The following is a 16163-nucleotide window of genomic DNA, read 5'->3' on the forward strand; positions in this document are numbered from 1 at the left end:
TGAAGTAAGCCTGTATGCTAGATGCAATAAACATTCGTAACATTTGATCCACGCATGTAGAATAGAGAAGAGAGTCCATACTAGGGATGCCAATCGGGACTAATTTTTAAAGGTCCCGGAATTCGGGATTTTTAAATGAATCCTGGGATCCCGATATCGGGAACCCGAAAAATATAAAAAAAATTCAACAAATCTTAATAATTTACCGACAAAAATAACATTTTCTATTTCATATTACCGGCACAACTTTGTTTTATACTAGACTGGAAGACCCTGTTGAATTTCGGGACTCTTTTGACCCAAGCCCCCTTACAACGCCCCGTTCAAAAAAATGACTTTAATGTCCACAATTCGCTTAAAAAGACTAGTGTCATAGTGAAATTCAGCATAAATAAATTTTATGTCACCCAAAATTCTTTCTCCAAATTTTATGAGGATCGCCTCAAACAGGGGGTTGGGGGAAGCCCCCAAATAAAGCATATTTCAGAAAATTAGTTTTTTTAACAATAAATTGCTTAAATATATCGGAGGCGAGGTAGAAATCAAGTTAAATGCTTTATTATGAAAATTAAATCATAATTTCTTACTTGTTATTTTTAGATATCCAAAGAATAATGTAATTCGATTTAAATAAAGGCCTAAATGTTTAAAATTTTATGATCCTGCTTATTTTGTAATCAATAACTATTAAAATTCTATTATTTAATATTTTATAATGTATAAATTTAGCGGAAAAACACTTAAACTTTGGGATTTTAAAATTCAGAAAATCCGCGGTTTTCGGTACTTTCAAATCCCGAAAATCCCAGAATTTTCGGGAATCGGTAATTCCAGTTTGGCATCTCTAGTCCATCTCAGTATTAGCTGAGTTATTCTTCTTATCACGGATTTTTCCGTACAAATATATTCCGTCTTATAATTTTGCAAAACTTAATCACAGGAATGTAAGACCAATAATGCATCAATCAATAGTACGTTCAGCCATTATTTTACTAGTTTCTACAATATACTGTTCTTTGATCAGTTTAAGAATCAGTATATCGATTAAATGGTCTTAAATATTGACTTCTCTAATGAAAAAAAATGTATATACTAGTTATAGACAAGTCTGTAGTCTATTCTATAGAATAGCTTATTGCCTTGTAAATGGACTAGAACATTGACTATTTTACTACACTGAAAAAAATCCATGCCTAATATATAAGAAAAATGTTGCACATTGTACGAATCGTTCGTTGTTTCGCGCCAAGAAATTCTTTCGTAACGTATACGAAATTGTAGGAAATTTTTTAGTTCTTGAAAAAATTAATTTACATAAATTGAAAAAAGGGAATTTTGAATAAATATGGTAAAATTTACGAAATATTAATTTATTCAAATTTTTTATTCATTTTAAAATAAATTTCCTAATTTTAGTTCAAAATTATTCTCCACACGAATTTTCAATTTTTTTTTTTTATGAAAATAATTCGTGAATAATATTAAACTTTTTCTTAAACTTTATAAAAATGTTGTAGTTTTATTTAATCATAATATAATTAATATCATTATGTTTAATTTTTGTAAAATTTCAGAAAAAAATATTACGAAAGGTTTTCGTACTTTCGTAAAAATATAAGAGGGTTTTATTAAATAATATTTCGTATTATACACGAAATTTTTGTAAATAGTACAAAAATAAAAGTTACGAAATTTTTTTCGTAAAGTTAAGCATGTATTATTTTCAGTGTACAAATATTAATTAGTTTACTGAGTGAAAAAGTCGACTTGAAATGCTTTTGTTCTACATTGATATAAAAAAACAAGTAGGAAGAAATAGTCGGACATGGCCGACCATATAATACCCTACACCATGAGTATATTTTTAAAATTTTGTATTTTTTATAAATAAACTTTTATGTTGAATATTATCATAATTCCAAAATATTTAAGCAATTTATTGATAAAAAAACTAAAATTTCTAAATGGGGCTTTATATAGGTCAAATATGGGCCGATCCTCGGTAAATTTGGGAAAAGGATATATTTTTAAATAACAGTTAGTTTTGTTGAGTTTCATTGCGATACAAATGGTTACAAGTCAGTTTTAGATGTTTAAGAAATTTTTTGAAGGGGGGTTTGTATGGAGGCTAGGGTCAAATAAGGGCCGATCCTTACGAAAATCTGCAGTGTCATGTATACTTATAGAGAACTTATTTGTGCCAATTTTTAGAGAGATAATAGAATATTTGAATATTTGAAATGGTCTAAATATCTTTTGAGAAAAAATTTAAATTGAATTAAAAAAAATTACCACTAGCCTCCCATTAAGCGACTATGAAGCTCTAAAAGAAATTGTAAAAGCTTTCTTTTGTGCAAAAAATACCCTATACCCTACATCACTATAGTGGGGAGCGTATTATGCGTTTTTGCTGAAGTTTGTAACACCCAAAAATATTGGTCCTAGACCCACTTTAAAGTATACCAATCGGCTCAGAATCACTTTCTGAGTCGATTTAGCTATGTCCGTCCGTCTGTCTGTCTGTCTGTCTGTTTGTCTGTCTGTGTGTCCATGTAAACCTTGTGGGCACGCTGCAGGTCGCAATAATTTGATGAAATTTGGCACATACTCTTCTTTTGGTTCAGGGACGAACACTATTGAAAATGGTTGAAATCGGTCCATTATTTCTCCTAGCCCCCATACAACCGTACCCCCCGAATCGGGCCTTTAGACTCACAATTACGTTAAATGTTTTATAATGTCAACAAAAATCAACAACAATTAGTTTTATAGAACAATAAATTACAATACTAATTTTTATAGAGGTCAGGCCTCATTTGACCCTAGCCCCCATACAAACTCCTCCTCAGAAAATGACTTGAAGGTCAAAATTAACTTATAATTACTAATAAAACGATCAAAATCTACATAAATGACTTTGAAGTAAACGTAACTTCATTTACCAAAATTTATAAGGATAGGCCCATATTTACCCCTTCTCCCCTATGAGCCCTCTTGTAGAAAATCTCTTTTTTGTCAATAATAAGTAAAAAATTTCACAATAAAACAGATTAAATGCTTTGTATAAAAAAATCCACAATTTTAACATACTGACTGGTGTAGGGTATCATATGGTCGGCAATGTCCGACTACAAATTCATACTTGTTTTAAAATAAAAATTATTTTATATGGAAACATTGACGAAATATCTATCTTAAGTCTTTTGGACAATTTTTGCTATGATTTAATAGGTGAAAAGTTACAAGTCATTTAAAAAAAAAACCCTGTATGACAAAAATGTCCAACTTTGACCCCTCTAACTCCGGCTGTTCTACTATTTATACCAGGAGAAAAAAGATCAACAAATAGTGCCTTAATTTTATAGGAGGTATTTACCTTTTTGGTATTACCTAAATGTGCACTTGTGTATTTATTTTATCAAAAATCTATTGATAAGCTATTAGAAAAATACAAATTAGTAATATTAATTGTTATTTAATAACAACAAATAATAACATTGATAAAATATGTTTACCGAATTAATATTTTATTATTTAAGTAGTTCTACATTACTAAAGTGGGCAGGAAATTTTTTAAAAATTTCGAGAAAACGGATCCCTTCAAAATATAACATTAAGTGTCATAACTGCCTTAAAAACACCAATACAGGAGAACAAAAAATATCTTTCACGATGATCAGTACATAATTGATCTTCTTCGATTTAAAATCGAATATTATTTTCTTACTCGCCTAAATTTTATAGAGTTCGGTTCATAACTGACTTAAGTACAACACCCCCCCCCCCAAAGCACTATTTTTAAAAATCTCCCTAACGACTTTATTAATATCGTTTCATTTAAATACCATACATCATTAATCTAATTTACAAGAAAATATGATCGATCCATAAAGACCTTAATCCATAAAATTCAAAATTCATTTAAAATTTTCGAAATTTATATATACTTACCCAATTTTCTTCGGTTTCACGACGATCTACTAAATATTGATGTAATCTTGGACCCAAACCATTTGGTGCTGTAAATTCCTTAATAATGGCTTTAGTACGTTCTAATTGGGCTGGTGTTGTTATGGGTTCTAATGCGCGTATATAGTCAGCCATTGTTTGTTCCAACGGTGGGACAGGTACCTTTGGGAGTGTCTGAAAAAGAGAAGTTTTTTGGCAAATCATTAATAAAAAATCTGCATACATTATCAGTTTTTCAATACGAAGTTCAAATTTTTCATAATTCGACTATATAGATTCGACAGTGATCATTTAGAATTATTGGAAAATACAAACATAATTGATCACTAGACAATTTAGTAAATTATATATATTTTGCTTTATCCCAATATCGAAATAATGGAACTTTATTGTCGAATAACCATCCGAATAATTTTTCAAAGAAATATACTTTCTTATCCTGTTTTTAAACCTTAAAAAACTTTTTATGTATTTTATAATTCCCCAGAGGTCTACAAAAGTTAGTCTAGTTTGAAATGAGTTTCATGATGTCTGCATTTTTGAACGAAGTTAGAAGGGGGATGGTGTTTAAGTTGGAATATTTCAATAGTGTTATTATTATTCTGGTGTTTTATGGGTATTATATGGCTTAGATAAAAATTGTTTAACAATATTAATGCAGACCTAAAAATAAATGAATTCTTTTTTTCTTTCAGTTTTTTTTTATTACAGTTTCATTTTAAATTTGATTACTATGCAACTGGAAATTAAATACATACTTAATTGTTTTTGAGTTAAATAATCAAAAGACTATTTTTAATTTCTTAAATATAAATTTATTCCTTTAATTATCTTCCCTTCCAGCGAAATGTATTTTGTTGACGTTGTTGTTCTTTTTATATTCCTTTCGTATTGATGTTGTGAATATAAAATAGAAAATTACCTTTTTATTCTTTCGGAAGAAATAGAAAAAAGTTTGATTCATTGAGGGTTGCAAAATTGAATTCATGTTGTCTGCAAATTCAAAAAAAAAAAAAATAAATAAATAAATAATGTTCCTTTAACACCTAGAAATGATAAGAAAACATATTATGGTGGCATTAGTTTTGTCAATATCGGCAAAGACCATATAATGGGAAGAGAATTGAGAGTTTGCAAATCTTCTGAATCAACGTCGTAAATTATAATATGATTTTTTCTTAATAATTGAAGTTAATAGTAATTTCCAAAAGAGTTGAAATCCTCTAATGGTAACTTTTTGGGAGGAACAAACTTGTGTTTTGTCGTTAAAATGGACTTACGTCTTTATTAGGAACTATTTACTTATATATATTGGAATTTAACTAAATCGTTATCATATGTATATTGCCATTAATATGAATATCAAAGTGATTTTTGGAATAAGGATGTTTTATGTAAAATAAGTCCAATTAAGTACCGTTCATTACAAAATTTAAAAGAAATTATAGTTTTTTTTTTTTTTTAGAAATATCATGTTTTTATGGTGAAGTGATTCAATAAAAGAATTTTTGAGCTTATAGAATATTTTGAAACGATCCTTATGAAAAGTACAGAAATATATTCGTTCTCCTTGTACTTATGAGCCAAATTTCATCAAATTATCTGCGATCTGTAGCGCGTTCATAAGCTTTACACAGGCGAACGATCGGCTATAGCTATATCAGAAAGTGATTTTGAACCGATACTTTTCTACCGGTGTTTCCTATGTGTATCGGTTCACAATTTGGCCATATCATAATACAATTGATTGGAATTCTGCTGAACAAAAATGTATCTTAATTTGAAAGCTGTCGTGAATAAATTTAGCATAATTTAGTTCTATCTCTACGAATAAGAGAACTTCCAAAGAAGCGAAAAAGAAGTAGAATTTACTACATCTGAAGTCATTCTCAGGAAGTAATTATATTCTATAGAATGTCGGGTCATAAAAGGTCCCAGATTCTAACTAACTAATACAAGCCAAAGACCAACAAATAGATGGTCTTAATTTCCATAAGTAGAAAGTCCTTTTGTTACATTTTTTTTTTTTTTGCAAAATTCTAAAAGTGTTCCTGATCAATATAATTTCGAACATTTTCAATAGATTTTTACTTTTATAACTTGTTATCATGACAGTATACTGGTAAAAAAATCTATATATTTTACACTTTTTTCAGCATTGACCAGAAAAGTTTTCTTTTTTCATTATTTCACTTGTCAATTTATAAACTTGTCAATTAATCAGTGTATATTTTCAGCAAAAAATTGTCTACACTTTTTTTGTAACACTTTTAGTTTTTTGTTCGCTTTTATTATTGACAATTCTAACATTTCTTCCTGTAAAACCAATATTTTTATGTGTTACAAAGATTCAGCACAAACGCTTAATGCCCTCCCCACTATAGTGGTGTAGGGTATAAAAACAGAATTTGAACAATAAAAATGTTATTGTATGTATTTACTGTGTACATGTATATGTACCGGAAGCTGTGGCATCCACAATACAACAGTTCTGTATTTATAACTTAATGATTTCCTTGAAAGTAAAGACAGATAGACAGAAGTTAAAATACAGCATTACAAATATAACTTGTGAGGGGGAGATGTCATTCACACAAGAAATGAAATACAAAGTATATATGTTCGTATGTATGTGTATAAATACATAGTATGTATGAATGTACATTTAACATTATTTGCATTACAAATTATAACAAACAGTATTAAAGTTTGTCCTTTGTAAACAACTACTGTTTATTTATATTCTCTTGTCTGTTTGCTTATTGTTGGTGGTTCGGGATGCTAAAAGTTTGTTTAACAATTAATAATATTTCTGGATAACTTCTAAGTTTGTGTTTAGAATAATGAATATAATTCGAGATTTTGCTTTCGAAACTGTTATTTGGAATTATTAATCTGAACTGTACTTTAAATATACCTTATACATCGACAAAATAGATGGGTATATTAATTAGCTAGTCCGTTGTCCTTAAAACAATCTTTTCCGATAAAAGGAAAATGGGTTTCGAAAAGGATCAATATTCTCTAGTGAAAATGGAAAATTTTAGAACACAATATTACCTATCAAACCAATCCTACCCCGCAAAGTAAACCTCCAAAACAATGAAAAAGAATTAGAATTTACTCCATGGAAGTACTGAAAATGACCAGAAGAAGAGATGTTTATAACACAGGCTTGTCATAGGAAGGATGTCCATTTTAATTGATTCCAAATTCACTACATCTAAAATCATTCTCAAGAAGTAATTTTTAAATTATTTTTTTGGAAGTTATTAGGTATTAAAATTGTAGTATTATAGAATACATCTAATTTGACTTTTGAAGTGGTGATAAATGTAATTCTTTTGGAAGTACTTCGTTTTGTTTTTGCTATAAGATGTATTATAGATTCTCATTCAATCCTCATTATAAATAATAAAAAATTAGGAGTAGAAAAGGACCAGAGTAGGGACTTATTGTTGACAAAAAAATAGTTTTTTTTGCAAGATGACTGATATGGGGGCAAGTGCAAATATGCGATTTTTTTATAAATTTTAGTTTTAATTTAATCGTGTTTTTAGTGTTTATAAGTGAAGTTGGACCTTCAAGTCATTTTTTGTAAGAGAGTTTGTATGAGGTCAAATGAGGACCGATCATTACAAAAATAAGCAGTGTCATTTAAACTTCAATAAGTTTTGCCGGCTTTTGCTGACCTACTAGAACATTTGACATAATTATGCTCACAAAAGCTCTATTCGGGAGAAACGAAATGGAGGTACGGTTGAAATAATGGACCGATTTTAACCATTTTTAAAAATGGTCGTTCTTGGATCAAAAGAAGATTATGTTTATTAAATTTCATCAAATTATCTTGTGACTTATAGCGTGCGCACAAGATTTACCTGGACATATATACAATATATTAATACTACTATTTATCCATTGTTGGTTCCATATGTTTATTAGTTGAAAAATTATAAAGGGCCAGAAAAGGTGCTAAAATTATGCATTCATAACCAAAAATAAATCCACTGTCATAATTTTATGCTTTTAGGTTCAGCCGTTTGGACTGGACGATGATGAGTCAGTCAGTCAGTCAGTCAGTCAGTATATATATAGAAGATACTTACGTCAGGAAATCCAAATTCGTCTACCGATTCTGCAGTGGAAAGCCATTTTTTTGGTAAAGATAAAATAGAATCTTTCCATCCTGCAAATTAAAAGAAAAATAAATTAAAATCTTACCACAAATAAAAAAATATTCAAAAATGTTTTATACAATTGTGCAAAAAATTAATTTTTTTCTTGATGAAATGGCATACAGTAAAACCTTCTTACAATGGTTAAGCTGAAAATTAATACAACAATTAAAGAATTTCAATATTGTATGAAAATATACAAAATTTCTTTGGATTTACTTCCATCCCCCTTTTACATTACTTTGCCAAGAATCTATATTTAAGAGTTTTACTGTTTTTACAGAGAACGTTAGATGGGTAACTTAATATACGTACTGTGTATTAATTTTCTTTAGTTTAACATATTCTGCAAATATCTATAACATACAACTTTATTCATTACTGCAATAGTAATTTGTTTTTGCCCGGATGACAGACATTTTAATTGTTACATTGTAGTAATGTATTACATACACATCGTCTGTTAGGAATTGTTTGTATTGTTGGGAGTTTGGTCGTCTTGTGGTCACAATTGTGGTGACACTAAATACACATTTGCAATTTAATGATTTTCTTTAATCAATTGGTGTTTTTTCTGGCTTGATTTTACTGTAAAGGGGGAGTGTGTACATACTGACAATGAATTGTTTAATTTTATTTACGTTTTTGTTTTCGAATAGTTAAAAATCTTAAGTTTTTGATATTGTTTATGTTTACATTCTTTTAAATACCTTGAAAATAGTATGTAATATGTATGTAACCGACGTGATTAATATGTCAATGTAAAAAATATCCAATATTAAGACAGCATAAATCTTAACTTGTGTAGGTAATTCTTAAATTTTGTCTTTCCCTTTTCCTTTTCCTAATTAATCAACAGTTTTGTATGAAAATCAATAAAACCCCAATGAAGAAAATTAAATAAACAGCATCGAAACATGTTTGTTTTATACTTTACTACTTAATACAATACACAGTAGGGCAGAATCGATTTTTTGAAAACATTTTCCATATCTAATCCATATCAGCCTAAATAAGAAAGAAATTATAGTCGTTCGGTGTTCGACTATGTAATACTTTATATCGTTTATGTGCAGTAATTTAAGAGAACTTTGCTTTGAGAAAATAGAGTTCCATTAAGCCTGTTCTAAACAAAATCCATCAGTTTTATCAATGCTAGCATACAACAAATTTGTGTCACTTTCTGTCAATTATAAATAATTATGTGTTCAAAAGCCCTATTTGGGAGGTTCAATTGTATGTGGGTTGGACGCAATAGTTAACCGATGTTAACCATAGGCTTTGTTCCTGAGACCATAGAATGTCTTGTATATTTTTTCATCTTCAAAACTGCGTAGTTTGATTACAATGTTAACATAAACAGACGGACGGACGGACGGACCTAGCTATATCGATTTTAAAGCTATTGGTATCATTAAATGTGTACTAAAATTTAATACTATTCAAACACTTAAGTGATGTAGGGTATAATTACCCAGCAAGATAAAATAAAGTACTTTCAAAAGAATAATATTTATCACCACTTCAAAAGAAGTGAATACTTTCATCTTCTGTGGAAGTGATATTTATTGATTTCCTAAGAAGCGAAAATAATACAAAATTTTTACTTTCTAATAACTTCCCGAAAAAATAAAAATTACTTCTTGAGAATGACTTTAGATGTAGTGAAATTGGAATCAAATAAAAAGGATATTCCTTCTATAACAAACCTGTGCTAAAATCTTCGCTTCTTTAGGTCTTTTTCATTACTTCCATGGAGTAAATTCTACTTCTTTTTCACTTCTTTGGAAGTTTTTATTTTTTGCTGGAATAGTTTGACAATAATAAAGATATCCGTACAGAATAAACACTAATTATAATATTTTAAAAAATAATATCAAATATTTTTGATTAAGAGAAACTATTATACATAAATATAAAACCGATTACGTAATTCCTATTGATGTTACTAATAAATCTTCAATCATTATCGATTTCTTAATCATTAAAATCAAATATATGTTGATTGGCTTAATTCACATGGAAATTCTTTAAGATTTATTCGTTTGAATTTTTCCTAATGATTACCATTAAGTTTAAAGTTATGAGTTTTTATAATTTGAATAAAATTCATTGCCTTTTAAAAAAAAACTAGTAACTTGTTTATGTTCCTTTGCTTTATTTTTGCCAATTTGGGGGGTGATTTTCATTTTTGGTCTCCCCTGGGAACACAACATTTATGTCACGTGTTTTAATGCTTTAATTTATTCCACTTTATAATGCCTTATTTTGGGTGGATGTATGTATGACTGTTTGGATTAATATGTATTTTGTACCCTTTTTTCTGTTGCCGTTGGTAAACCTGTATCCAATTTACAAAGAAAAATATTTATTTAATACTTAGTGGGAGTCTATTCAATTATACATAGTCGTGTGTGTACGCTCAAATACTACATTGAAACTTGAAAATCCTTATTCATCTGTGGTGTCATGGTTATAGACAGTATAGGTAAAAATTTGAATTTTATATTTTATTGTAATTTAGAAAGTTTTTAAATCGATTTAAATAATTTTTTTTTTAATTAACGATTTTAAAATTTTTCAATTTAAATGTTATGGCAAAACAAGAATGGTTAAAAATTATATTGTTAATGTCTTAATTTTTGTTTAAATATCAGACATAAATAGAATAATTTTAAGAAAAATATAAAAAAAATTTAATTCAATCAAATCATATAGATTTAATGTCTGATGCCACAAAAAGTGTTTAACTATCTGATACTTTGGTTTAGATTCTGTATTTTAGAATTTATATCAAATAAAATTACATAAAAAAGTAAATTTAAATTTTTTTTAAATCTAAAAAGAACACTTTTCATTGTAATCATTATTGTATTTTCATTTTACAAACAATTTCCTTAGCAACGTTTTGTTTTGCTTCCTGTAGCCTTATCAAATAAATTCTTTAGTTTATTGAATAAAAGTTTCCAAATGAAATTATTACAGCAGTTTCTGCTTACACGTCCTCATATAGTGGAGTGAGTATTATTTTATACACAAATACACATACATACATATGGGCAAATTCGTGTCAAGTGATCTAACTAAAAGTATCAAAAAAATGTGCCTTTTATACCCATCCGTCCGTTTGTCCGGCTGGCCATGTAAACTTTGTGCGCAAGGTACAGGCAGTAATTTTCAAGATAATTTGATGAAATTTGGACAAATCATGTTTTTGGCACAAGGACGAAGCCTATTGAAAATGGGTGAAATAAGTTATAAGTATAAATAAGTTATAAGTATAAATGACACTGCAGATTTTCGTACTGATCGCCCCTTATTTGACCCTAGCCCCCATACAAACCCCCCTTCAAAAAATGTCTTAAACGTCTAAAATTCACTTGTAACCATTAGTATCGCAATGAAACTCAACATAATTAACTACTATTTAAAAATATATCCTTTTCCCAAATTTAATGAGGATCGGCCCATGTTTGACCTATGCTCCTATATAAAACCTCATTTAGAAAATTTGCTTTTTATCAATAAATTGCTTAAATACTTTGGAATTAAGGTAAAATTCAACATAAAAGTTTCTTTGTGAAAAATAAAAATTTTTTAAATATACTCATGGTGTAGGGTCGGCCATATCCGACTATACTTTACTACTTTCCCAAAAAAAAAAATGACTTGAAAGTAAATTTTTCGTAAGGGTTTATATGGTGGCTATGTCATTAAATTTCTATAAGTTTTGCCGTTTGTTGGTGACATACTAAAACATGTACCTTTCTATTCGGGAGGTACGGTTATAATAATAAACCGATTTCAACCATTTTTAAAAGTGTTCGTCCTTGAATCAAAAGATGAGTATGTTTATTAAATTCCATCAAATTACTTGCGTGCGCACATAGCCAAATCAGAAAGTGATTCTGAACCGTTTGGTATACTTTAAGGTGAATGTAGAACCAATATTTTTTTGGGTTATACAAACATCAGCACGAACGCATAATACCCCTCCCACTATAATAGTATAGGGTATAAAATTATTAAAAATTTAATGGACAGACGGACATGTCATAATCGAAAGTTATTATGAGATGGTCGGTATGCTTTAAGGTAGGTGTGTATGACAAATATTTTTATGCATTGCAAACGACATAATAAACAAAATAATTTTTCACTAAGGTTTCAAAAAAGTTGTAAATTTAACGCTATGTGTATTTAAATATTTCTTTGAATTAATTCTAATGTAACAGATTTTGAAACAAATCTATAAACTTTAATTTTAGAATTATTTACGGTTTATCATTTTGCGATAAAAACATATAAATTATGATTAAAAACTGCTATTATCGTCCAAACATTACCAACAATAATAAAAAATAGCAACATTAAAAATAATGCAATTAATAAAAGTGGTTTTCCTTATTACAATCATATCAGACAACAATAGATGTACAAAAAAAAGACATCCATTTATATTTGACGGTAACAATAACCATACCAGACATCCTTCGATGTTAAAGAAGTAACCAATATAGATGGTGTTTTGATATGAAATACAAACAATAACAACAAAAAATAATCTCTATTATGAATGTCAAATTTAATAGAATTTATTATCCTTTTTTCATTATCTCTTCAAATAAAATGAATGTTACGAGAGCGATCTAATACACTTGAACTTTTTAGACTTTACTCACATATACCGGTACACTCATACACATGCAATACCACTCATACAATGAATGTAGTCACGTGGCGTCAATTTGAGCGTCCTTTTTTCTTTTTTGGTTTGGTTTACTCCAAAACTAAGTTTTGCCTTTAAGGCTTGAGGTAAAAGAAAGACATCAAAGGCACAGTCAAACTACAGACAAGAAAAGTAAAATAATGACAGGGTTTGTGTAAATTGCTACTGGTTTCGTTGTTATTCTTGCTTTACATTGTTTTGATAGTAAATTAATGTTATAAACCAACAGCAACTCTAACAAGGTTGGTTACTAATATTAGTGAAGTGCGTTCTTTTTGCTGACAAAAAAATATATATAATAATAGGCACACGACCAACCAACCCACGTTTAACCAACTCAAAGTTTGTTACAGTTTTGCGATTAAAAAGTTTTCAGAATAAATTTAGTATAACCAACCACCTTGTAAAATTGTTGTGGAAATTCCGGAAAATACAATACATTTACTTTTACAAATCATAAGCTAAATCTATTACTACTTTAAGTATTATGTTTTCCAGGGAAAAGATGAAATGAATAGATTAATGATGGAACAAAAGGTACAAAATTAAACTAATTCTAATTAAGTAATTGAGGAATTGTGTTGAATTTATATTTCTTAAGAAATGTAATTTCCTTAAAATGCTTATTAACTATTGTGTGGCTTAAAACTGTGGTTAATTAAAAATTTTGTATTAGGTTATTTTTTGCGCAGAAGGAAAAGGTTTATCTGTAATAAGATGTGTGATAATTATAAAGCGAATTACAGTTAAAAGTTTTATTTCGTATTCAACTTATCGCCATATTGCTTAGACTTTATAAAATAAACATACATCAAAGTATATACATACGTACAACAGCACTATGTAATGTTGACAACGTTGCGTTGTCAAAATCTTAATTTTATATACAAAAAAATCTTAATTTTATAACTCACTATTGACAAACAATCCGTTGTCCGGATGTGTATTAGATTTCGACAACGAATTGTTTCAATGTTGACAACGTTGCGTTGTCGTAGGTATGTGATTGACAAAGTATGATATTGAACAATTTGGTACCAGACGTGTATATTTCTTTTTCTCTCTGTGTATTTTTACATTCTCGGTACGATTTTACTTAGCACCCATACATACGCTTATTCTCAACAGACATACGTTATTTATGCAATAATCTCGATAAAGTTTTGCATCTTCACCTTCGTGCGAAGGTTATATAAAAGTTTGTCATTTTGTTTGTTTTATCTATAATTTTCCGATTCTATAAAGTATATTCATATATTTTGGATACCTAGTCGTTTTAATCATAACAGTCTGTATCAGGCTTTTTAATTATTTCATTTTCAATTACATTTAAAGTAATTGTAATTGAAGCTTTACCAATTGAAATTTTACTTGTAATTATATATAATTGTAATTACAAACATACAGACCAGGCATTAGAGGTAATAATTACATAAAATAATTCATTACATAATCAATTGCAATCACTTATAGTCTGTAATTGAGAACAACTAATTTTTTCAATTACAATTTTTAGTAATTGTAATTAAAGTTTTTTTTCAATTACAATTTTTAGTAATTGTCATTAAAGTTTTGCCAACTACAATTGCTTGTAATTGAAGTAACCAATTACAATTACTTGTAATTGTGAATTAATTACTTGATAACTTCAAATGTAATTAATTGTAGTTGGCAAAACGTGTGTTTGTTAAAATCAATTTTCTGAATACCAAATATATCTTCGCAGTCTAAATTTTCCTTTTTAGATTGGTCCATAAATGGTGGAGATATGAGAAGTAAAAATAGGGAGAAATCCTTTAAAAAATAAAACAACATACAGCTTCATATGACATATGTTGTTCTTGTACTTCGTTTTCTTGTTTTTAAAAATTAATGTTTAGTTCCTAAACGGAGTAAGAACAAAAAGTAACGTTTAAAGCTGTGCGAGTGTTGTTACTGCTAAATAAGGGAATGGAAATTTAAAGTTTAAATTTTTAGATATTCGGTCAGATATGTTTTCGGGAAGTTTCCTATTAGGAATCAGAAATTTCGTGCATAATTAACTGAGATATAAGCAAAAAATCGGAATAACCTTTAAACAGTTAGTGGTTAGAGTTCTAGTCTGGTAGACCTGAGGTGGTGGGTTCGATTCCCATCTCAGGCTCTGGTTAAAGAGCGCACCACAGACCCGATAGAGGCCTAGGTGTATTTCTTCGGATTTGATGTATATATGTACATCCTCCTTTCAAACTAACTAACTATGAAAACAACAAAAACAAAAAAATTTCAATGGTTGTTAGTTCATAAAAACTAAACATAGCAAGATCAACACGTAAAGTATGGAGCTAGGATATTTTGAAATAAATAAAGTAAGTAATGTTAATCAATTTCATAACTTGAAAAATGTTTTTAAATTTAAACTTAATATTTATTTCTAGTCTTCTCTCGTAGACCCTATTAATACGTATTGGTTAGCTATGAGTACAAATACACATAGATACTATAACGTATATAACTTAATCTAATAAATATAATCTTCAGACCTGACAGGAGAAATAATAATAACAATTCTTCATCATCAAACTCATATAGACAGCATCAGCTTTAGCCATGTATGTACGTAACATTAAACAGGCTTCTTGTGTCTGTCTCGTCTGGTAAATGAAAAAGCCAACAAAATATAAGAATAATATTATATGTAGATACAAATTAAAGTTGACATTGATGTGTTTATATACATACATACATTAGCAGACTTTCATACATACTTACTTCATACCTTACTTTGTACCTATTTAAATTAAATTTGTTTTGTATTTTCCTTTTTTTTTGTTTGACTCATGAATATTTGATGTTTTTTCGTTAATCCCATATCATACGAGTGTATTTTTCTCCCAATTTTACTTTTTTCTTTGGAGAAGGACATACATAAAATTTATACTTTAATTTTTGTAATTTAATTGAACGTCAACTCAACTCAAATCAAAGTGATCGATCAATCAATATATTAGCTGTCTACCACTGTCAATGTATGTATTTTTATATCTTTGTTTATGTGTATGTGGAATTTGGAACTTTATGGGAGGGTGTTGAAATCACCCTTAAGAAAATTAGTTTGAACTAATTTAATTTCTTTTTATATTTATATTAAAACATGTACTATGTATTTTTTTATCCTTAATGCATGATTAATGTTGTTAACGGTGGTGTTAATTTGAAAATTGGATAAAACTTAATGGTCATTAAATTATAATCACATGAAGGAGCAGTGTTTTTAATATTATAGTTGGATCGATATATATTACTAA

General features: G+C 28.4%; 2 protein-coding genes across 2 annotated transcripts in view; one reads left to right on the forward strand and one right to left on the reverse strand.

Annotated features, from left to right (window-relative positions):
- The window catches only part of LOC111681207 (DNA polymerase theta), a 213196-nt gene that overhangs the window by 36964 nt on the left and 160069 nt on the right, over positions 1–16163 (forward strand). The gene's annotated exons all lie outside the window — the stretch shown is intronic.
- Positions 1–16163, reverse strand: part of LOC111681257 (choline O-acetyltransferase) — a 74919-nt gene that overhangs the window by 10745 nt on the left and 48011 nt on the right. Inside the window, exons 3-4 of the mRNA XM_046950415.1 lie at positions 8079–8158; positions 3952–4143 (exon numbers count right to left, since the gene is read on the reverse strand). Coding sequence (XP_046806371.1) covers positions 3952–4143; positions 8079–8158 — 272 coding nt within the window. The remainder of the gene's footprint in view (positions 1–3951; positions 4144–8078; positions 8159–16163) is intronic.

Source organism: Lucilia cuprina, chromosome 4, assembly GCF_022045245.1.
Source record: "Lucilia cuprina isolate Lc7/37 chromosome 4, ASM2204524v1, whole genome shotgun sequence".
Classification (NCBI taxonomy): Eukaryota; Metazoa; Arthropoda; class Insecta; order Diptera; family Calliphoridae; genus Lucilia; species Lucilia cuprina.